The sequence below is a fragment of the Embiotoca jacksoni genome, unplaced genomic scaffold (assembly GCF_022577435.1).
Source record: "Embiotoca jacksoni isolate LCO1_2020_lvr unplaced genomic scaffold, fEmbJac1.0.p SCAF_17, whole genome shotgun sequence".
NCBI lineage: Eukaryota > Metazoa > Chordata > Actinopteri > Embiotocidae > Embiotoca > Embiotoca jacksoni.
This window is the reverse complement of record NW_027185307.1, coordinates 8,683,800-8,707,622: the sequence shown is the minus strand read 5'-3', so window position 1 is coordinate 8,707,622 and position 23,823 is coordinate 8,683,800. Positions and strand designations below refer to the sequence as shown.

The 23,823-nt window shown below is 43.3% G+C and overlaps 1 protein-coding gene across 1 annotated transcript; it reads left to right on the top strand.

Moving 5' to 3' along the window:
* Nucleotides 1–1,715: 1,715 nt before the first annotated feature.
* On the top strand, nt 1,716–8,903 carry eef1e1 (eukaryotic translation elongation factor 1 epsilon 1). Its single transcript, XM_069151500.1, has 4 exons — nt 1,716–1,827; nt 2,496–2,693; nt 4,959–5,054; nt 6,952–8,903. The coding sequence occupies exons 1-4, from the start codon at nt 1,744–1,746 to the stop codon at nt 7,093–7,095; spliced, it is 522 nt and encodes a 173-aa protein (XP_069007601.1). The 5' UTR covers nt 1,716–1,743; the 3' UTR covers nt 7,096–8,903.
* The last annotated feature ends 14,920 nt before the right edge of the window (nt 8,904–23,823 follow it).

Below are 23,823 nucleotides of genomic sequence, written 5' to 3'. Positions count from 1 at the left end.
AATGTATGGTAGGAGTAGTAAATCCAATGAGCGTGTGTCAGTGGTTACTACCACATTTTATTATACTGCTTGATTTAAAATGATCTCCTCCAATTCAGTAATTGCCGATTGCAACATTAAGCACATTTTACATTTGTTTTACTTCGTCACATGATAGCCTCTTGTATGATTGAACAGCATGCACCAGCTCATAAAACCATTGGTGGAAAGCAATTCAAGTATTCATACTTACAAGCAGCATGTACAGTACACTTCTTTGTAAAGTGTGATTTCTTTTTCTGCTTTAAATTTTATGCCTCTTTATTTATTGACACTGAAATTATGACAATTGTGTTCTTTATATTGCAGTAGTTTTATTTAACAGTTTTACCTACTGACTACTTTGCCCATTGCTGTTTTGAAAACTTAAACACTTTATAAAATGATTGTGTTCACCATTAAAGGATATTTATGATAGTTCTACATTTATTCAAGAAAAGGATCTGGATGATGCACCTTCTGCACCTGCCCAGCTAAAGTAGTCCTGGTAAGCATACAGGTAAACATAGCAGTTCAAACTCGCCAGCCTCTGTCTACCTTTCTTATCATCTCCTTACATATTTTATTCCAGTCTGAATAAAGGCAATAAAATCCAGAGGGAAAAAGATCAATTTGATTTGTATTGCAGTCGCTGACATGACCTCCAGGGTTGTCATCCAGGTGAGCTGCTGCAAAGAAGATCTGCTGGGAATGAAAATAAAGCTCGTAATGTGACACCTCGGCCCAACTGTCACTCTCTATGGTGTCACACATACATGCACAAATACGTACTCATGTACCAGCACATACACACCTGAACAGTACTTAGTAAGTACACACAGTTTTGACTGACAGGTGACATTTCATTATGGGGAAATCGTAGAGGCACAGTACATATCCAAACAGACACGACACACACAATGTCAGAGCCAGGACATACTGCAGAGACAGACAGGCAGGATAGCAAAACTTTGCTGCAGGACTTTTGACTGAAACTCCAGACATTCCTCTGTCATTTTGATTATATTTGAGCACAAATCCTCACATAAAAAGTTCTGTAATAACATGCAAGTTGCTGGGAACTGGCAGTACTGCATAACATTTATTTTGATCAGTTCAGACTATTCTAGTAGGGGGAGGTTGATAATAGAGTCCACCTATGGAGTAGTGGGATATACAGAGGTGCAGCATGTTTGTGTCTGCGTTTATTAAACCTTAATTAATTATGAAACCTAATTAACTAGGTTTTCTTTTGGTACAAGGTCAAAAATACTCCAGTTTAGAAGATGAAAGCACTATAAATGTGTTTTGTTTTGTTTTCTTATTCATCTGCCATTCCTTACAGCCTTTGGAATTAAACCTGTCTGAAATAGCCTAATTTACATTACGTAAACATCACATTAAAATTAACACCTTTTCATCCTGACATAAAAATCTATTATATTTGTAACTGGAAATGTTGTAAGTGTGAAAAAAACAATAATATATAACAGTGTTTGCATTTCTTTATTTGCAGTTTCAGCAGTCAAGTTGACCTACAGTTAAAAACATTTTTGAATGTGAAAAACCTATCATATTTACTGATGCAATACAACGAAAGCGATGCACATGCTATATTTTCATTGGTTGAATCTCCAGTCGCTCAAACTCCGGTAGGCGGGCCTTGAGATTTTCACCCAATCACATCAGTCTCCCACTGGTCTGCCCCTCAGACAGACAGAAAACATGGCGTTACGGGAGTTATCGTCGCTGGAGAAATACTTGGGACTAAAAAAGCCGAACAAGTACAGTACACAGGGGGATAAAAAGGTGATGTGACGGTTATTTGCTGCGCCTATTTGCTGTTGGTGGTAAATCGCCATCTTATGTGAAAGGAAGCTTGTAAGCTGTCGTAACTAGTGCGACGATTGCTAGCATGGGAATGCTAACAAGCGGGACACGTGTGCTGAAAATAAGACTGTTGTCGTCGCATGTCTACTTCGTGTGATCGGTCTCCTGTCGGATGAGTTGCTCTGACTGTCCAGCGTGTCCAGGCAGCCGGACATCCGTCTTATTTGAGACACCATCAGCACAATGGAAGCAGCTGCGTGCTCGGTGCGAGGGGAGGAGCCAGCTGTCAGTGTCTCCTGCAGCCTGACGGAGTGCAGCTCAAACACTGTGCAGCTCAAACACTGTGCTGTGGGTTTGGACTCTCAGCACTGAGAGGAGGAGAGATTGGACATGCATCGTGTATTGCAACAGTTTTTAATACAATCCACTTGTGCGTATGAGACGGTCTCTCGCCCACAAACAGTTTTACTCACGAGTGTGTTAAGCTGTCAAGGGTTAATGTGTGCCCCTTTGGAAATAAAAGATGTAAAACACAAACAGTAGCTGCTGGCGTCCGACGCGTTTTAATTATTGCCTAATTGCGTCGAAACGGTGACGGAGATCAAATGAAATCCGTCTGCTGACATCTCGCTGCCCTCTCCCTGCAGGTACCTGTGCTGCAGAATAACAACGGACCTCCTCTGGCGGGTCTGGTGACCATCGCCTGTCACCTGGTGAAAGAGGCCGGGCGCCCGGAGCTGCTGGGCGACACTGCAGAGAGCAGGGCGGTGGTGCAGCAGTGGCTGGAGTGCAGAGTGACCAGGCTGGACAGCTGCACAAAGGAAGACGGCAAGACGGTCCTGAAGGTAAACAAGTTGAAACACAAGGAAACCTTTGAAATCTCTTCCGTTTCCTTTGACATCGACGTCGCACGGTAGCAGTAGATTTAAGTGCTTCTGTACTTACAATTGTTCCGGATTTTAATCTGGAGAATTCCAAGATAACTCGGGAGGGAGTGTTTGCTTCCACCTCGGCTCAACTGATGCTGGTGTTTCTAATTTTTGGGTTTGTGAAAATGAAATCGGTACTTATCTTTCAGAAGTGTGCAGGTTCTCAGTTTGTCTTCCATTCCCTCTGTGTCTGTCCACCACTTCGGTCAGTGTGTGTGTGTGTGTGTGTGTGTGTGTGTGTGTGTGTGTTTGCCTTTGCCTTGTTAAAGCACAAGCGACAGGAATACAGACTGATGTATGGCCCTTCAGTGACAAGGCCCCACGCGACAGAGAAAAATGCTTTAATGTGCCTGACGCCAGTCAGCGTGAAATGGATCGTCAGCCAGCCACTGGTCTGCTGGACGCCAGGCGCCTCTTGGCACCGTCCTGTCAGCGTGAAGTGTTTGTGTATGTGTGTGTGTGTGTGTGTGTGTGCGCACTTCTCAGCATGACACACTGTTGTGGCACGGCTGAGAAGTCATGCTGTGCGGCAGCATGTTATCTGGACAGGCCTCTTAAATATTTTAATGGTGCCACTTACAGAAGGAAGTCGCCCCGAGCAGCTCGGCTCTGGTGCCCGGTGGCCCCCTGTCCTGTCCTGCTGCTTTAGCTGCGTCCTCAGCTCTCTTCTTTCAAACACACCAGTCATCTCCCATTAAATTATCCAGGGATAAAAAAGTGTCAACTGCGGGAGTTCTTAAACTTTCTCACCCCAGGATGCAAATAAGAAATTCATAGTTTGTCAAGCTGAGACTTGTTTCTAAAGTAATCATCTTGTCACTCACAATATTATGATAAACAAGTCAGGCCAGTGTGGTCCTGAACCAAAGATAGCTGAATGCTGAGGAAAGTTTGGCCCCTCTGCCTTCGACGTATGGATGATTTCCTGCTGAAACATTGTTATACGATTTGTTTTCTGACGCAAAAACTGGAGCATCTAGCTAATTACATCTGCTAATTACTCTGTACACCAGCCATTTGAATTTGTAATCTCAGTTATTTAGCCGTTCAACTAAAAATGAACATTTGTGCATGACCCACCCGAAGGGCATAAACAGATTTTTGCGTTTTTGAAAATCTGAATGTGTTCGGCCCGAACTCTACTCATTTGCAGTGTAAAAGCTTCTCCAGAGTTTTCCAGCATTATTTTTTATCTGAATGTACCAACTATATGAATGAACGGTGAAGGTGGGGGCAGGTGGAAAAGAACCCAGGTTTGAGCTCCACGTGCTGGGCGGGGGGTAACCGGAGAGCTGCCTCTCCTCTGATGCTCGACTGGGCTTCAGCTCCATGGCCGTAGGCTAAGAAAAGCAAGGATCTGATTGTGGAGGGGGAGGAAGTCTGCAGTCTTCATGCCTTGTTTGGCATCACCCACTCTTGCCGCACAATAACTCCATTTGCCCCCAAGATGCTCTGTGTGTGTGTGTGTGTGTGTGTGTGTGTGTGTGTGTGTGTGTGTGTGTGTGTGTGTGTGTGTGTGTGTGTGTGTGTGGAGTTTTCCCATAGCACAATGTACAAGTGCTAAAGATGGTCTCTTCCCCTGGGACCAGCACTTCCATGCTCGACTCTGCGTCCGCAGACTGAGAAACACACAGAACGCAGCCCAAGTTTTCGACGGCTTCATTAGATTTGCGAGCGACAGTTGTCGTCATTTGGTAGTGGAGTAAACAAACAGCCTGTTTTGTACAGCATCTGTGCTAAGTCGTCAGTCGTGGGGAGAGATAACGTCCCCCCTCGGGTTACATATTATTCCTATCCACGTAGCGCAGCACACAGACACACGCGAGCTAGGATCCAGACTCGTGTACCTCACGCAGATATGTAGGTTAATGAACCTGCTGTTGTGTCCGCTTTAGGTCTGCCGTGTCCATCAAGAGAGTCAAATTCACGAAAAGAATTAATGAAAGCAAAAACATGTCCTCTACAAAGCTGAATATTCCCTTTCGAGTTGTCTTTAAAATGAAATGCAACAGCATCATCTCCTATCTAAAAAGAAAGCTTCATTAGTGATTCATGTAATGTATTCATCTGTCATATGAAGACAAGTGTGTTTACATAGAAATACTTTCCATAATGCATACATTATCATATGTAATGAGCTCATTTGCATAGCGGATTATGTTTTGAAATGTCCTCTTTCAGGACCTCAACCTCTACCTGCAAGACAAGGTCTACCTGGCAGGGAACCAGTGCACCTTAGCGGACGTTCTCATGTACTACGGGATCCATCCACTCCTGGTGAGTTACCTTCAGCTGTTACACTTTATTCAGATGGCTCAGTCAGTGCTTCTCCTTTAATCTCTCCGTGTATCTTGATTTTTATAGTGTTCAGATGAACTGCTGCTCGTTAACGTGTTGCTGGGACACGAGTAAATGTTGCTACTAAAGCTAAACTTTGAAGAAAACTGTAGATGTTAAACTTTCTTTAGTTTCCCAAAGTTGTGTAGGATCACATATTCATGGGTAAATGTGATTGATGTATTGTGTCTCAGTCCAAGGACTCCTCCATCCGTCCCTCCTTATCAGCACTCACTTCAGTCAAACCACAACTTTAATAAGCAATTTGTCATAGTGCATAACGCACAATTAGAGCAGTCATATGGCCAAAGGGCATCAAGAACAAGCTGGCAATAAACACACGGATTATAAACACATTCTCACTTCTCTTCTAACAAATAAAGTGATGTGGCAGAAAGTGATGTCTGTAGCCTGAGACCAGGGACAAGTAAGTTTGTTACGCCTTCAAGGATGGGGGGCAAAAAAAGTGTGTTCAGAGATGGGAGAGAGGGGAAGGAGGAGACGGAGGGGAGGGCGAGATCACATGTTGAGAGATGTCAGTGGTTGTGGCGGAGATGGAAGCTCGCCCCCCCGCCACCAGGCAGAGGAGCGTCACTTTGGTTTCCAATCAGTGTGGTTTTTAACCTCGGGGACAGGGGGTCAGCTAGTCCAACCCTTAACCACAGCCTGTGCTGATGTTCAATTCATGGAAAACAACATAACACAAACATTAAACCTGACTGATGCTACAATGGTTTTAGGCTGGATTGTTGTCTGTGTGGGGAATTTCCATATTCCACTTAATTAGATGATGAAAAGCCGCACGCTTAATAAGATTTATTTACCAAGGACATGAAGAATTCTGCTTTCATGTTGTAGTTCGCCACCTGCATCGTACAGTAACAGGAGAGATATTTGCCTGTGACTCAAACTTGTCAGTGAATAATCATAAATCAGTTCAGTTGTGATTACCTACAGCTACACACACACATCTTTGACCATGTGGCAGTTTGAAACCTGAAGGGAAGTGTGTCCTCAAATGACCAAATTATCCCAGTAAGAGAAACCATTTCTTACATCTTCCCTTCAGTACATTGATAGTCAGATGTCATCAGTCGTTATTAATGCTCTCCAGTGTTTTGGTTTGTGACCCCATGAATTGAAGCATTGTTCACTTGTGAGCCCTTGTTCTTTTCATTTCAAGTGTTTCTAGTGTTTCATAATTTTGTGGAAGCAGACACAAAGATTCAGCTTTTTGTGCGTGGCTGTCAGTGGAGCAAATTCAGCACAAGTCATTTCAGGGTATTTAATATAGAAACTGAACAACTGAAATTTACAACATTATACAAACGAACCCAACAATTCCCACAATCGCGTCAGCTGGGAGGAACTTTGAACCTTAGCACGGTGTGGCCGCTCTCTGTGTCCCTCTGCTACCCAACTCCACTCCTTGAGGAGGGAGTAGACGAGGAAGTAGTTATGAAATAACCTTAAGCCTAAAAAATTGTTTTAAAAACTGCTGCTTAACTTGAAAAATCTCATTTGACTGAGGGGTTTCCGTGTGATGATTCAGCTTTCAGTGGGCAGCCCTAGAAGCTTTTTTTTTTTTTAATTTTTATAACTTGGTGTAAAACACGGTTTTCAGACAGACCGAATCATCTTCTTAGATAATTCTCATAAAGGTAAGTTGGACAGCATTTTTTAATTACCTGAAACATTAAAAGAGAAATAATTTCCATCTTTCACCACCGACAGTGTATAAAATGGATTTCTCGTTGTCATCCTCACTAACTTTCACACCGGCTGGTAGAAGTTTTTCCGTTAACAATCAGGTAAGCGTCTTTCTTCTCTCTCCCAGGTGGACTTGGCGATCCAGGAGAAGGAGCAGTATGTGAATGTCACGCGGTGGTTCGACCACATGCAGCACTACCCTGGTGTCCGACACCACCTCCCTCCACTAGTTGTGCTCCGGAACAGAATTTACACCAGCAGAAACCACTGAAACCTGATTTCCCCTCCCCTCCCCTCCCCACCCACCTACCACCTACCAGGCCCGACCCGTCGCAACTCCTCTGTCCTTTGGACCAGACCTGGGCACACAGTTTCAAAGATAGAGTGTATCACATCACCGGCACAAGTTAAGGGTGTTTCCACTCAGTCATACCTGTCTTCTTTTGCTGCTGTTGTTTGGATCAAGATTCCTGCCTTGGTGTTTTTGTCTGGTAACATACTTGGACTTGTAGCTGTTTGGTTAACGAGGAAGTTCAGCGAAAACTAGGAACTGTTTTACTGCATGAGGTACTAATTAAGGGAATAATTGCTAATGAACATGTAGTTCGGTTCATATTCTTAACACAATGTCAGTGTTTTTAATAACTATATTGCCCAGGTTGGGAGAGGAAGAAAGAACAGCACGTGTCGTTTTAACCCCTCAATCATTCAGTTATGCTAACACTATTTATAATAAGTCCGGTGTCTTATTCATTGACGAGGGTATTATTTTTATTGGTAATATTTGTGTGACTTTCAGGAGTCTTGTTTGGCAGTTTTCAAAGGGTGCGTTGGAAGTGCTGCTAGCTTAGTAAAAAAAGGTGTTTGTATTTATAAATGAGGATTTTTGTTTTTGTTTAATCTGAGCCTTGAACACGCGATGACAAGTATTACACGCTCACAGAGGGTTTAAGATGTTACTTGACTGGCAGTACTTTGTGCCCTTGGGAAATGCTGCTTCCCACATGCCACTTCAGTGCATTTCCTCTGCTTGTCTGGATTCATGTGGTTGGGGTTCAGTGTCATAACCCCTGTAAAGACCACAGGCCATATTGTTCTGCCAATTCTGCCATTTCTCTGCCCCATTGTGCTCTCTTATCAGTCTTTTAGCTCTCTGCAGGCTTCTTCTTCTTCTTCTTATTATTATTATTATTATTATTATTATTATTATTATTATTATTTTGTCAGGATGTTACGTGTTGACATATAACTCTCTGCGACTTCACCGGACAGTTTAGTTTCCGTGTGTGTGTGTGTGTGTGTGTGTGTTTTTGTTCGTTCCTGATTACATCCCCGCTCTCTGTTCCACTTCCTCACCACCAGTCGTGTGGGCAGCAGTGAGCAGTTGCGCGTCAGCCCCAGAGTCAGAGATCAGAGTGAGGCTCCAATCAGTCCCACTACCACCACTGTTGATGCTGCAGGCCAGAGAGAGGGCAGCGGGCTCACCAGCTGCCACACAGATCCAGCCAGCCAAGGCCAGAACCCAGGCCCCTGGGCGACAGTCAGCCACTGTGTGTCATTTCAACCCTCACGCTCCCACGGGGGCTACTGGAGAGAGAAGGACGAAGGGAGGGAGGGAGGCCACACAGAGAAAAAGAGCACCCAGAGGCCGAGGGATCTTTTTGTGACATGTGAACAATGATCTGTGCCTCCAAAAGCCTTGCTGCTGCTGGCTGGGTGTTTGCTATTAGCACCATTAACACACCAAATCATGGCAGTGGTGGCGGAATCTGTGTATTACTATCATGAAGGCAATGAAAACGGAAATTGAGGCAGAATTAGAGGAGCAACTCATAACTGTTTTTAATCAGTCTGTACCATTTTACAGTTGTCACACACCAGAAGTTTTCAGCACATAAATGATGGGACTGACACTTTCTAATCTAATACTCTTAATGCTGTTCTCTGTTTAATTGTCTTTGGTGACAAGCCTGACAGGCTTCTCATATCATCTGTTGCTTTAGCTCTGCGGTTTTGTTATCTGATGTCACCATGAAGTTCATCCTGTGCCAATAAATCAAAGGGATACGCAGCTCATGACCCCTGACTTCTCTGCTGATTCTTCTCGTTGTGTACTTCACGTTCTCTCCAAGAAATTGTTTTGCGTAAAGCAGCCAGAAGACAGAGACACTGTTTCTACAAAGTTCTGGAAGACAGCTCGCTGTGTCTTTGGAGCAAGTGTGGCAAAGTAGACGTGAACGATAAAAACAGTTTGCAGTCATTTGAGAGAGCCTTGTGACTAGTCTGGCCGGTTAATGCTGCGGTCTTCCATTAAAGAGGCCCTTGTCCTCCCGGTTATGTTACCACTTGAGAGGAATGCTGTTTGCGAAGCGTCAGACAGTTCCGCCGACTTCTGAGGTGTAAATAATCAAGTTTTGCCCACAAAAGTTGCAGTTGGACAAACTGTTCTAAATTCATTTCTGTTTGGGAGGAAACCATAGTGAGAACACACGGAAGGTTTAAAATACTTTCACTGTTAAGGATACAAGCAAATAACAAACACAAACACTTCGACTCAATTCATCTTGTTTGGGTTTTTTTTTTTTTTTTTTTTTTTTTGGGGGGGGGGGGGGGTTATTTACTGTCCCTCAGGTAGTGGCATGACACTTGACACGCCCCGACACCTAAATAGGTATAGATTGTAGCAATATAACTATAAAGTCACATTAGTTTAGATTAAATACAATTAAACTGTTGGACCATTAAATTAAATAATTAGGAGAACCAGTCCCTGATTGTAATTATTGAGATATGAACAGAAACATTTAAATCATAAATAATAATATAAAAATCTATTTAAGCCAAAAGAAAGACACCAGTGAGAGCCAAAGGACTTCCATTAATGCTCAAATGATAAAAGAAAACGCCAGAACTGAAGGTTAAACTGATTTACATGTGAAATGAATAGGAATTTTTCTTTTTAGTTGGTTGTTTTTTGTTTCACTCGTTAACATTTTATTCATTTGATATCTAATTAATTCAATATTAAATATCAGTTTTGTCTTTTTACTGCAGTCAGTCAAAACTCAGTCATTTGAAGCGTTGATATATTTTAAGACTTAGTTTTCTGAGATATTCCTCAAAGTGCTTTAAAAAAAAAAAATGACCCCAGCTGTGAAATATGCAACGATGATTAGTCAGTCATTCTGAAACTCTTCTCGTCTCCTCTGTACTGATGTTGTTGGCAGAGTTTCAAAATGCTTGTGCGCGACCGTCTCACAGTCAGGTTCCTCCCTGATCAAACCTGAGTGCAGTCAAAGCCAGACCCAGTGATGAGGCCACAGCAGGTAACCGGGACAGAGGCACCAATTAGGGACGACCTTCGCACCGACTTCTAAAGACGAGAAGAGCAACACTCTGCGGGGGTGGCCCGCCGTTGCGGCTCCAGGTCGACACACTAAAGATCCACCCAATATACCAGCCGTCCCCCCAACTAACCCCGCTACCCTGCGGCAACCAAATTGAAGTGCAATTTAGCTTGCTGCCTGGTGAGGGAGGGGTCAGAGGTCAATATGGTAGGGTTATCCGATAACTTCATCTCTCACCACGGAGCGGTGGCAGAGGGTGGGCCTGCCACCTCCTGCTTTTTCTCTACAGTCAAATATAATAAAAAGGACAGGTGGAAAAAGCTGTGAAAACTTTCCAATGACACATAACAGCCCCAACAATAACTACAGTCCTGTTGATAGATAATCAATAGCACTAGAAATTAAGTCAGGGTCAGATTATTACACCACTGCAGGTTTCCTTAACTACATCAGTAAATGCTCTGAGCTCTAAAGGGGCAATATGAGAGGAAAGTAATAGGACAAAGCACAAAATATGAAAATATTTACGTCCCTGCCCTTTATCACCATAAAATGACCTCAATTTATTCCGATTTGCTAAAAACTGATCGTGAGCTCATCAGAAATGTTGGTGGTCGACAATAATCAACCAATAACATCATATGAAATAAAACAGGAAACGGTGCCGGGACTATGGTCAAGGCTTCATTTTTCATTCTGACATGCCTTGAAATTGACGCTTACATTTTTCATAAAGATTCCAACTGAGATTATGTTCAAATACTCTTGCACAGTGTGACGTACAATCAGTTTACATGACACGTCCTCATACCAAAACAGCATAGGCCTTTTTCTGAAACAGGACGAGTGTTTTCAGCTTCGCCATACCTAAAAGAGAATAGGTCTTTTGCTAAAATGACATAAATGACTGTTCGCGAGTACCGGCGACAGGTTGTACACAACCTCGGTTGTCATGGTGACAGTGATAAACGTGGTTAACGTTGTGAAACAGCTACGGTTCGGTTAGGTTTAGGCACCAAACCACTTGTTTAGGTTCAGGAAAAGATTGTGGTTTGGGTTTAAATAAGTACCTTTCTTGCGTAAGTTTCATTGCATTAGTAGCGATAGTAACATTATGTGGTGCAGCTAATTATGTTATATCATTTAACTTATGTAAATGAGTCGGGTATGTTTGTCTCATCCAACCTCCTCCCACATGGTTTTTAATCATTCTTTTTACACCTGACATTCTCTTTTGCTTCCGTTGTTACTTTATCCACTAAAGGTCCCTATAAATATGGGACACATTAAGCTTTCAACCTTCAGATGGTCGATAGACGACCTACTTCCTGTATAAGGCTGTTATGGTGAGAATGGTTTGTCTTGCAAGATTTGTTTTTTGCATTAGGTACCTTGAAAGGCCCCAACCTCAGAACCAGATTCAAGTTGATCCCTTTTTACGTGTTAACATCTTCTGCTTTACCTCCCAATGTCTTCTGTCAACTTTCAAATGAAGGCTGAAGATTCCGTGGAATACCTTTAAAGAGCTGTTGAGCTGCTGATGTGAGCTTCCTGAACGTAAACGTTGTTCTCCAACATTTTAGAGTTGAGGTGGACTCACGGATTGATTTGGCTCGTTCACTAGTTCCAGCAAAAAGCATCACAGCAGTGCAGTCAGTTTTCCTTCAGGACTAATTTCCACCTGGTGTCACAGTGCTCACTTTACGATGAGGGAATAGAGTCAAGCGTTTTTGGTTTTACCCGTGTCACCTCCTCGTCATCTCCCAACACCTCTGTCAATTCAAGCTTACTAACCCTATTAGATGGACAACTCCTCCTCCACTTACGCAACAACAAACAGCCACACAGTTGCCACCACCCTTCATTAATTCTTATTAACAACATCAGGGAGAGGGTAAAGCATCGGCCACGACATCTGCTAAGAACGGGGCTCGCCGTCTCTGACTGATTCAGAGGAACAATCAACACCGCGTGGTGGTGAGGGGAGCGTTAGCATGTCGTAAACTCTTTTGACAGGACTTATCGACCGCGCTTTATCGTGCTCATATGCGTTGTGACAGTTGTACCATGCGCCTATAAAGATGGCATCTGATTGTCTATTGCAATTACGTGAGTGTATGAGCAAGGGTCCAGCTATGAAGGACACAAAGGGACGGGAAGGGGGGCATGTGTTTTTCACAGCATGCTCCGCACTAAACTTATTCCAGTCGACGTCGAGGGGAGAAATGTGTCTTAACTTCTCAGAGTGGGGATGCATGCGCTCACACGGTGCGCTCACATTCATGTTGCTGTTGAGAAAACCAAAGATGATAGTATCTCTGTGTACTCCAGATAGTAAGTAGTGACTAAGTATGTTTGGTAACATATCTAATTGTCATTTATCCACTTTTCTTATTCCTTGTTTTATGTTTTTTGTTGACACAATTTTAGAAAAAGGGTAAATATACTATGTGTGTTTGTGTCAAGAACAGTGATTCATGCTCAGCTGCATGATATAAAACCAGGCCAGCTTTTGGATGCCAACCCTTCCTGTTAAACCTGACCAGGTGTGGTAGGTGTGTTGTGTTAATGTCACTACGGCAGACATTAAAGGATCATTCTGATTTATTGCAAATTGGATCTTATCCATTTAGCTTTGTCCACAGTTTCTATCAGTTTAACTTACTAGGTTAAAAATGAATTTGAATGAAGCAAGAAACGTGGACAAAGAAAGATACTGCACGGGGTCCGTAAGAACTGTGTTGGCCTGCGCTTGCTGCTTGTTTTCTCCAACAAGAGTTCATGATTTAACAAAAATGATTTAGAGTGAAGACGTCACAAAGCAAGTTGTAATGGGCTCTGTCATTTTTTTTTCCAGTAACAAAAGCAATTAAACAAAGGTGAGCCACATAGAGACAGAAGGTATGCAAACACAGTAAAGAGAATGTAATTAAATCTTGACAGCCTGATTCATGTTCAGAAGATTCCTCTTGCATTGCAGTGCTGTTATCAATGGGTAAAATCAGTCCATTAAGATAAGACTATAACTCAAACCATGCGTCATGTGACCACACTCTTCCTCATCCCTTGTGTCAAGCATTTTTCTAGGTCCACTTAGACCCAACACACTGACTGTAAAGTAGTTGTGTATGCACTCAGTCTTCCTAAACAAGGAGGAATTACTATCATCATCTTACATTCAAAAAGAGGATTACATTTTTGGACAAAAATGTTGTCTTGTTTTACAGCCAATCTAATGGTCTGACCGCATTACAATGTTTCAGGGTTTGCAATTAAACTTAGTGCATACAGTGTTATCTGTAGAAAATGATTACCGAAGCTGAAAAAATAAAGCTTTAGGGAATCTGATGGTGTATGGATGGATGCCTTTTCTGATCTCCTCTTTCTTCATAATTATTTTAACAAGAGAATCAGATATGTGTTTGATTGGTGATCTCATATTGTCACTCAAAGGTTTTTAATCACTAACACCAGTTTACTCTGTGTATGCACTATTGCAAGCAGAACTTTGTAGGCTGTTTTGCTCTCTTTATCTTCCTCTCTATCTCACAGCCTCACCTTGGATTGCACAAGGATCCCAGGTGTGCAGAGAGACCAGAGTTTTACGAGGTGCAACCGCTCAGCTCATTAATTAGAGAAATGGGTGGCTGATTCGGCACGTCGGTGCTAAACTACATATGTGTGACCCGGGGCAAGGAGATTGCACAAGACTGCACCTCAAGTCTTTCTCCCGCACATACACAGATGACTCTTCTTGAATTAGCCGCCTCGATCGCTCCTCACCCCTTCTGCTGATCTACCTCAGCTGCAGCTTCTTTGTATTTTTATCTGCGTGTGTGTGTGTGTGTGTGTGGATGTGTGTGTGGTCATGCACCCATTCATTGGGGTTATGGTTTTGGCCCTCGGGGGTAAAAGGTGAATTATGAGTGAAAAAGAGAAGAAGAGGGTCGACCCACTCAGCTGAATGAAAAAACGGGCCTGTAGCAGTAGTTGAAAAATAGGAAAGCTATTCACGCTCATACAGAAAGTTGTTACCGTTATCTAATTTCTATAACTCCATGTCATAGTTCACTTGGCTGCGGTTGATACAAGGACCTCTCTTTTGCCATGCTGTCACATTGTGTGGCCCCTGTCGCAATCCTCAACCCCTTATTCAAATGTTCCACAAATTAGCTATACATTTATCCCCCCCTCCTTCTCCCCCTCCCTCCCGCTCCATCCAACCCACAGGTCATGCCACTTAACTTCAGCCGGCCCCCCTGCTGTAATAGGTTCTGATAGGAACCCTCCAGGGAAGTTGACTTCTCACTGAGAAGTGATACTAAAAGTAATTGCAGCTGAAACCCTGTGACAGGAGAGTGTGCTTTGAACATTTTTTGGAAAAGTAGAGAGTGCAACACAGAGAGGATGGCACATAGGATACTGCTGTGTGTGTGTGTGTGTGTGTGTGTGTGTGTGTGTGTGTGTGTGTGTGTGTGTGTGTGTGTGTGTGTGTGTGTGTGTTGTGACGGTGGTGGGGGAGGGAGGGGAGGGGCAGAGACCACTGCCCTCAGCCATTCCCTGTAATTTGACCTCCATGGAAAAAACAACAGCAACAATCTCCTAATTTGCATATTCAACTCATCTGCATACGTCACCATCTTTTTTTTTTTTTAATTATAGCTGTTTGGTTTTAATTGGAGATGACTAATTTATTTAAACCTAGAATTAATGCTGAGCACTTTCTCTTCGTAATACACCTCATTTCCCTAATGATAAAAGAAAAAAAACATTTCATAGAACATAAACAAGGTTTCATATCATTAACTTTGAAGATGAGTGGTTACCTTAATGACCTCCCTCAGTTTATTATTCTTGCGTATAAACCAGCTAGTTGTTTTTAATGAGGACATAGATGTGGGGCTGACACGCAGGAATGGTGTAAAAAACGACCACAAAAACAAAAGATTTTGTTCCAAACAGAGAGGACAGTCCATCTGCAGACAATTTAAGACTTCTCTTAATTTCCAGTAATTTCAATGTAAACTCAGCCTCCAGAATCACCGGTTTCCCCCCCGGCAGGGATTAATTCAAAAGTCTAAAGCATTTCTCTTAAACATGCTGTGAGTTCCTCTGTTTCCATTTGAAAGATTTATCCAGTTACCATTATTTGTCTGATTTATTTTCTGACTTTTTCTTGATCTGCAGTGAAACACAAACTTTTTCACTTTATTATACGACCATCACACAGCTGCCTGTTATCCACAGCGTCACAGAAACAATTAGTGATCTTAATGTCTTTTAATAATGAATGAAAATTAAATGTTCTGAATGACTGACAGTTAAATAGGATGCTGTATATGGATATACTGCAGAGTACAGTGCTCGACATCATACAGTGTGAGGCGAACGACAGAACAGCAAGTCAACAGTACTGTAATTGATTTTTCAGAATTATGAACCAGAGACACAATGTGTGTGTGTGTGTGTGTGTGTGTGTGTGTGTGTGTGTGTGTGTGTGCGTGCGTGTGCGTGCTTTATGAGGGTGGCTTCACTGCTGACTGGTTATGTACTGGACTGAGGGCATGAAGCTGCAATCTGGCAGAGACAGTCCCCCACCAACACACCAACACACACACACACACACACACACACACACACACACAGTACAAAGAGCACACAGTACAAAGAGATGTACACATGACATCCCACAGAGAAACATGCGTCATTACACAGAGGACAAGGTGGCTGAGATAAACAAGGTGAGAAGGACTAATGCTTACAATGATATTGAGTCTTACAACAATTTTCCTTTAGAATCAGTGAGAGGAACAAGACGACGATCGATAAATTAATTTGTCTCATAAAACTCAAATTTAACAACTGCAAGAAAGAAATTCAAAATACTGCGTTTGTCAGTGTGTTTTTATATTTATAGATCACACCGTATGTGTGGAACACTTTCTTTTATCAGTGCATTTAAGAATAATGGAAACATTATTAAACACACGTTGCATTTATATACTTATAGATGGCTTTCACTTCAATTCAATTCAATTGTACTTATATAGCGCCAAATCACAACACACTTCCAACTCTTCAGTGTCCGCGCAGAAGTTTTACTGGAGTTGGTGGACCAGACCAAATTTAAAGTCCCAGAGGATGCAGATTGTATTAGCTGTCCGATGATTTGGTGTGTTGGTGCTTTCATACTGCAAATCTCCTGTCTGTCAGTTCATGTAATGTGTGGTAGTCCAAAATGAAATCAGTGAGAAATAAAATAAAAAAAATTATGAATAACACTCATGTCAAAAACCTTAAGCTTAAGGGTAGGCTGAGTGTCGTGAGCATACTGGTGTATGTGTTCAACAGTGGCAGGCATGAATAAGCAGAAGACAAACAGATCTCTGAAAGGTTAAAGGAAAACGAATTCACCAATTTGCAGAGTGCGCTGTTGAGGGCCGCTTTTATTTACTCTGGCTGTGTCCCATGAAATGAATTATACCCTGTATACACTACAATAGCCAGTGGGCCTTGTTGTCAGAGTGAAGGGCCAGGGGCCCATATTCACACCCTCATATGTACTAGCTGCATCTCACAAGAGGAAAATCAGAATTATATTGGGTTCAATAAACTGACTGATCAGATCAATAGATAAACATTATGGATTATATCCAACTACCATGAGAAGAATTCATTCCCTTAAAACAGTTAAGATCCTGCCTACAGTGACCCCAGAGGGATGGACTCAGTGCACAGTGTGTTTTAGTACAGTGTTAATAGCATTTGATCTCGAGGGGAGACCCAAAAACACTCCTCATTCAGGCTAAATTTATCAGCACATGACACACAGCTGATCAGTGGCCCCTTTGAAAAGAACCCGCAAACAAGGGTGGCATGAAATTGACATTTGGACAGGAAAACACAAAGTCATCTCTGTATCTCCTGATCCTTTAATGCTGAGGTTAACACACACACACAGTGGACTATCTATTCATCTCAAAGATGCCTCAGCATTTTACAAACTTCGACCCATCCAAAACCACCAGTCTTTGAAGTAACATCCTGAGGATATTGACACACACAGTCACACACACAAACACACACACACTCACACTGCCTCTGCCTCTGGGTTGAAGGTGGGAGGGTGAGCCGGCAATGAAAGATGCTGTTGATGAGGCACAGGGATGGGTGAGGGGATGGAGGGCGAGGGGCGCTGATAGAGTGCTGATAGGCTCGACAATAGACTCCAGTGTGCTGCGTTTCGCTTCAGGATGAGCCACATGCATGCAAATAAACACGGAAACACACGCATGCACATATCTGATGTGGTTCTTCTTAAACAAGCACACGCATATACATACATACATACACACACGGAGACGTGTATGTCCACACACACACACACACACACACACACACACACAGGTCATAGTCAGCGGGAGGGAAACTTTGCCTTCTTTACGGTGCTTGCGGACTCCCCTTGTGACTTTCACAGCTTTCATGCTCCTCTTTACAGCCTTCATTCAACAACTAACCTAAGGGACAGGAGCATGTGATTATACCTCACACACACACACACACACACACACACACACACACACACACACACACACACACACACACACACACACACACACACACACACACACACACACACACACACAAGCACAGTTAATATACGCAATTGCAAAAAATAGAGTTGTGACTCTTGCCAAGTGCTAACGTGGTGGTAATGTGGTGTGTTATTCTTAATGTCATTTCACACACTGCTCTGCCATTGCAATACTAATGATACAGATTGTTATCATGGTACATTGTGTTAGGGGCTAATTATTTTAGAAACTTAAATAAGTCTATTTTGACAGGGAAATTTGATCAGCAAATGATTTTCCAACAAAATAAAGTTAAAGAAACCTGTTTCCACTCGGACTGACGTCTGTTATAACATCAGTGATTCAAATTAGATCACTTTGATTTGGAAATCAATTTTTTACACTTGAAATGTTTCAGTAAGTGTAAATAAAGGCACTGGATTTTCATCAAAGGAGCAGATTTCATCAAATGAAATGGTGCTTTTCAAACAGTTTTCTCCATTAAGGCACAAAAATAAGATAATGTCACCTTTCCACAAGGCTTTTATTTTAAAAACCGCCCTCTGCGGTTGATGTGACAACACCGTCTTCACTGCTTCAGTTGTGTCACACAGAAGAAACACCAAAATGTAAATGTCCCCTCTCTCTACAGCATCTCTATTGAACAGTTGAGTAGCTTATGCGATCTTTTTTTTTTTTTTTTTTTTTCTTCATGGCTGTAGCCAGAAGAGCCGTACACCCTGCCAGTTGGCTTTTGTGCTTTTTATAAGTGACACAGTGTGATAGACCCTGCCCTCAAACCCTCCATTACAATCATATTGGTATCCTCTCAACTCTGTTCCTATGGGGCACCGTCACTGTCAAGACTGGCTGAAGTTTAGTCAAAGACATTAAGAGAGCTCCTCCAGGGACAAACATCATCAGAGAGGAGGGGAAGAGGAGAGGAGAGGAGAGGAGAGGAGAGGAGAGGAGAGGAGAGGAGAGGAGAGGAGAGGAGAGGAGAGGAGAGGAGAGGAGAGGAGAGGAGAGGAGAGGACTCAGTATTAGTGATGTTTACTTAACATATTGTTGCTGTGCAATAATTTGTGGCCACAGTCGAACTAAACTGAACTTTTATCCAGAACACTGACCTCCACAAGACATGTCCATCCCTGCATTGATAGGCAGACATGTTTCCTTATTTCAGTATTTTTGTCTTTTTTTGTAAACACTGTTTTATTTTTCGTTTGCTTTTGTATTGTTTGTCTACAACTTTGCATGCTGCAGTCTTGGCCAAGTCTCCCTCACAAAGCAGGTTTCCAACTTCACCTGATTACTTGGTTGGAGTAATACAGTGCAATTTGATTCTATCAGAGATACATGATGGGGAAGGTTGGAAAAATCATTATTTACCCTCTTTGTAGCATCTCAGATAACTGAGTGTAAATTCATTCTGGACCTAATTTGAGACCAAACAAAACACAAAGTCTGCAGCTCTGTTAGCAGCTCTATGAGGCTGTACATATAGCTAAAGTCATTTAGATTAATCTTCTGTGCACCATGAATGTCTGCACCAAATGTCAATGCAGTCCATTTAATAACTGTTGAGATATTTTGATAAAAAGCAAAAACGTCCGCCCCATCATGGTACCAAAGGAAAAGTGGTTCGATTACTGGAGTCAGTAGGGTTCATATTCAAAATTCAATATAAATCCATTTTCTCATTTTAGAGATATTTCAGTCTCAACCAAAGTGGTGATACAACACCATCACTGCTTTCTACTGCATCTCATAGTCTTCGTCACTGGATGGACTTTATTCAGTTGTTAATATAATTTCATACCATAATCCACATCGTATCATCTATAATATCTCATATTCCACACAGACATTATGTAGAAACATAATACTCTTCATCCTACACCTTACTTCATATTGTTTTAATTTATGACATAAAAGTTGCACATCTTTAACACTTTCATGTTTCCCAAAAGAATGTAGGATGTCTGTAGCATTTTTCTAAACATAAATATCTGAAATTATCAAAATAAAATCGAGAACGTGTTATTTTCAGGAGACTTTTTTTTAAGCCTGAAGAAGCTCAGCAAGAACAATCTCACACCCGCATTTAAACAAACATAGAAGAGTGACAGCAACTCCCTGAAGGAGGGGTGCTGCCATCTCTCGCCGTGGTGGTCATCAGCGCTAAACTCCTGTCAGGTTACATCTTACACCCTAACACACAACTACACACACACACACACACACACACACACACACACACACACACACACAGAGGACAGACTCTCCATTGGTCCACATGTTGTCACACACACCAGGGAGCAGTGCTGTTGTTGGCAGTCCTTACCTCCTTACTATTGTCCGTGTCACCTCACTCACAGAAAACCCGCTGTGGCTATTAGCATGTCAGTATGGAGGGACACTTTGGTCCCAGAAGGATTTCACCCTGGCTAAAACTGTGCAGCCATCTTTTATTTATTTATTTATTTATTTATTAGGCGTGACTGAGCTGTCCTTCTCCATGTTTAGTGTGCAGGCAGTGAGCTGCAGTGATAAAGGAAGAGTCGGGCAAGGCCTCTCTTGTGCTAATTAATCTTTAAGCAGGGCACAGCTCTGGTTCAGATTTATGATTTAAAAAATCATAATAAATCATAAAAGAAGATTATCCTTTTGGAGCAATCTTGATCTTCCCTTTATTTTCCTCATGGTTGAACTGTGTGCTCACCTCTTCAGCAGGTCTGTGTTTTAATAAAATCTTTTTTTGAGGAAATGAGTGAGGTGGCATACATACTAACAACTTTTTTTCCTCTCAGATTTATCATATAACTTCTCCTCTGTGAGATTTGTTGGAAAAAAGTATTTAAAAATGCACGTAAAACTCGTCTTTGTGACGGCTCAAACTGTTTGGCATTTGATGACAATGTGAAAATGAAAGTACAATTATAATGTTTAATTGGGTTACATCAGCTTAAATTCCAGATTTCTTCCTGTAATTGTCAAGAATAATAAAGCTAATGAAACATTTCCTAGTTATGAGGTGACCAGAGCAGCATCTCTGACTTGAAAAAGTTGTTCTAATTCTTTCTTACATTTATATGTTTCTTGTCTTTATCTCTGTTTCATGTTATTTTTGTGCGAGAGGCCTCCCGTCGTGTTGCTGCACTGCTTACAAAGTAAATTGACTCTGTTTCCAGTATTTCACAGTAACTGTATGATCTCATTTGGACTAAATTGACAACTTAATCCTCAAGGCTTTTCAACCGGGCCCCTTTTTTACACGTTCAACAGTTGCTACAAATCTCACTTTACAAACAGGCCTTCCCTGATAATTTCCCCGTGATGTAAATTTTCACTGAGGAAACATTTACTGTTTTGTTTAATGTCATTTCTGATCATGTGCCTGACATTCACAGCTGTCTAACAACTGGGACAAGAGGAGATAAAAAAAAGAAAAAGAAAAAAAAAAAATCTTGGTGGAAATGCCTTTCCACTCAAACATGGTACATCTTTCCCAGGTGACTGCTTAGCACTGGCAGTAATTGAAAACTTGCCCCTGGCTCCATGTATGTGAGGCTTTGTGAGTGTGTCCTGCATGTGTGAATGAGCATGCAGGGTGCATACGTGCAGGATGTGTGTGTGTGTGTGTGTGCGTGTGTGTGTGTGTGTGTGCGTGTGCGTGTGTGTGTGTGTGTGCGTGCGTGTGTGCGCAAATCACGAGGCGTGTGTGCATGCAGCGACGTTCTTTTTACCGATCTTCATGCATGTGCATCTGCTAGTATCAGCGTGCATGTGTGTTTGTTGGTGTTGGAGCAGCATCTTCATCACGATGCTCGCCCCCCCTCCACAGGTTCACACTAATGTTTCCACCTTTCCTGATGTACGTTGTTGGAAGTTTAACCATTTTCCCCAACAGGAGGATAAATTAATAAAAAAAAATGTAATACCACCCTCCCTTTCGCCCCCCCTCTTTTTGCTCTTCCACAACGAAGGGCCAAATCTCTTCAGCATTTCCAGCCCTGTGAGCTAATTTGACAGCTCACGGGGGTGACGCTGATTCCACTTCGCAGAGACAGGTACCCTAGGGCTAGCCAGCTGGATCGCAGCGGATGCTTACAGATTTGGCTTTAGCTTCATGCTGGGTGTCATCTGTCTCTTTGGTCTGGCGCGGGATAATTTTTGTGTGTGTGTGTGTGTGTGTGTGTGTGTGTGTGTGTGTGTGTGTGTGTGTCCGCCCTGACATCATGTGCCTGAGCAGTTTGTGCCTGGCAGGCCCTGTCTGTCCAGGTTGGCCATCAAACACAGCCAGCATGGCCCTAATCTGACGAGGCACTGCTCCAAACATGCCACAGCAGCCTGAGAAGTGTTTGTGTGTGTGTGTTCGTATGAGTGCGTGTTTGAGTTTGCGCGCATGTGTGCGTGACCCCAGGGCAGACCCCCTTTTTCCTACTCCTTGCCTTTCTCCTCTGCTCTGTCCCACGTCTAATATCACCCAGCACACACACACACACACACACACACACACACACACACACACACACACACACACACACACACACACACACACACACACACACACACACACACACGTACACGCAAACTGAAGCAAAACTTCAAAAACCATCAAGTGGAGCTCAAGTTGATTGCTCCCCTAAACCTCACAGTCTCAACTCCTCCTCATACATGTGTATGAGTTATTGCATTCCATGTGTGTGTTTGAAATGCCGCAGCCATGAAAAGTGATTTTCCCCACAACAAACGGAGTGATATCTTTGTCCAGTGCTCCCTCCACCCCACATCTGTCACCTTGATTGTGGGCACTTTGCAGGACGCTCCGCCTCAACAGGTCTGGAGCCCCCATCCCCAGCCTGTTGCCCTCAGTTGAGTTCAACGCTGCCTCTCGGAGAAAGAGGCGATCCCTCCCCGTGCTCGGACGGGAGAGGACAGGGGGACAGCCCCCCATGGGAGAAATGACAGTGCAGTTCCCGTTAATCTCTGGGACGAGTCCCGAAATGGCAGCAGGGGCCCGCTGCAAATGCTAATCGCAGCCGACACACTGGTCTGCCCCCATACGCACACACACTTCCAGTTCCCCCCTGAATGCCTGAGTGCCAATCTCCAGCTGGAAGGAGCAGAGGCAGTCAGCGCAACGTGCATCTGACAAGGTTTTGTTCTGTTTTGCTGCAAAAGAGAAAAAGATCGTTGCTTCCTTGAAAAGCGCAGGATGATGAGCACATATGTTGATTCTCAGGCTGTGAGCCATGTTCCGCCACTGTGTCTTCCCATCAGGCCGTGGGACAGCGTGACAGCGGGATAGTGTCACACTACACAGTGACTTGTTAAGTGACTCTGCATAAGGGCCTTAAGTGTGTTTATTTGGGTCTTTACCTTCCTGCTGCACTTCAGTCTTCCTTTTTTCTTTTTTTTTACTGACTACCTCGTTCTATTTTCTGCCTTCACCCCACCACCTCCTCTCCGTGGTGGACAGCTCTGAAGCATCCCGCCTCCAGCAGGCAGAGGGACAAGAGAGTGGTGGCGCCCAGAAGAATGACCTGCTTCCTGTCCAGGGACTGAGAGAGAGAGACATTAAATGAAATAAGAAAGAGGATGTGGAGAGAGAGAAGGGCAGAGGCAGGTAGGTGGGCTGCTGGGCAGCAGGTCCTCTCCAACCAACCCTCCTCCACCCCCATCTTCCCTCTAGCCCAGAGGCCTTGGCATCCAGTGAGTAGCACCCCCCCTCCTCCCCTTCCCCTTTTCCCTTTTCCATCACCGCCCCCCACCTGTTCAGAGCCGTGCTGCAGTCAGTGGCGTTCAGTGTGTTGTGAACACAAAGCAGCGGCCCTGCGGCCTCCCGCCTGGACCTCAGTGTCAAGCCCCAGCCAAGCTGAGAGACAGAGAGAGGGAGACAGAGAAAACATTAGAGGGGGAGAGAATGGAGAGCAGCTAAATGCAGAATAATTATACCCAGTGGGTAATGTGAGCACCGTCGTTGCAGGGGCAGTGTGGATGGGCCGGGGAGGAGAGAGACACAGAGGCAGGAGCGTCACCGGGGCGAGCGTGGAGGGCCAGTGGGCATGTTTG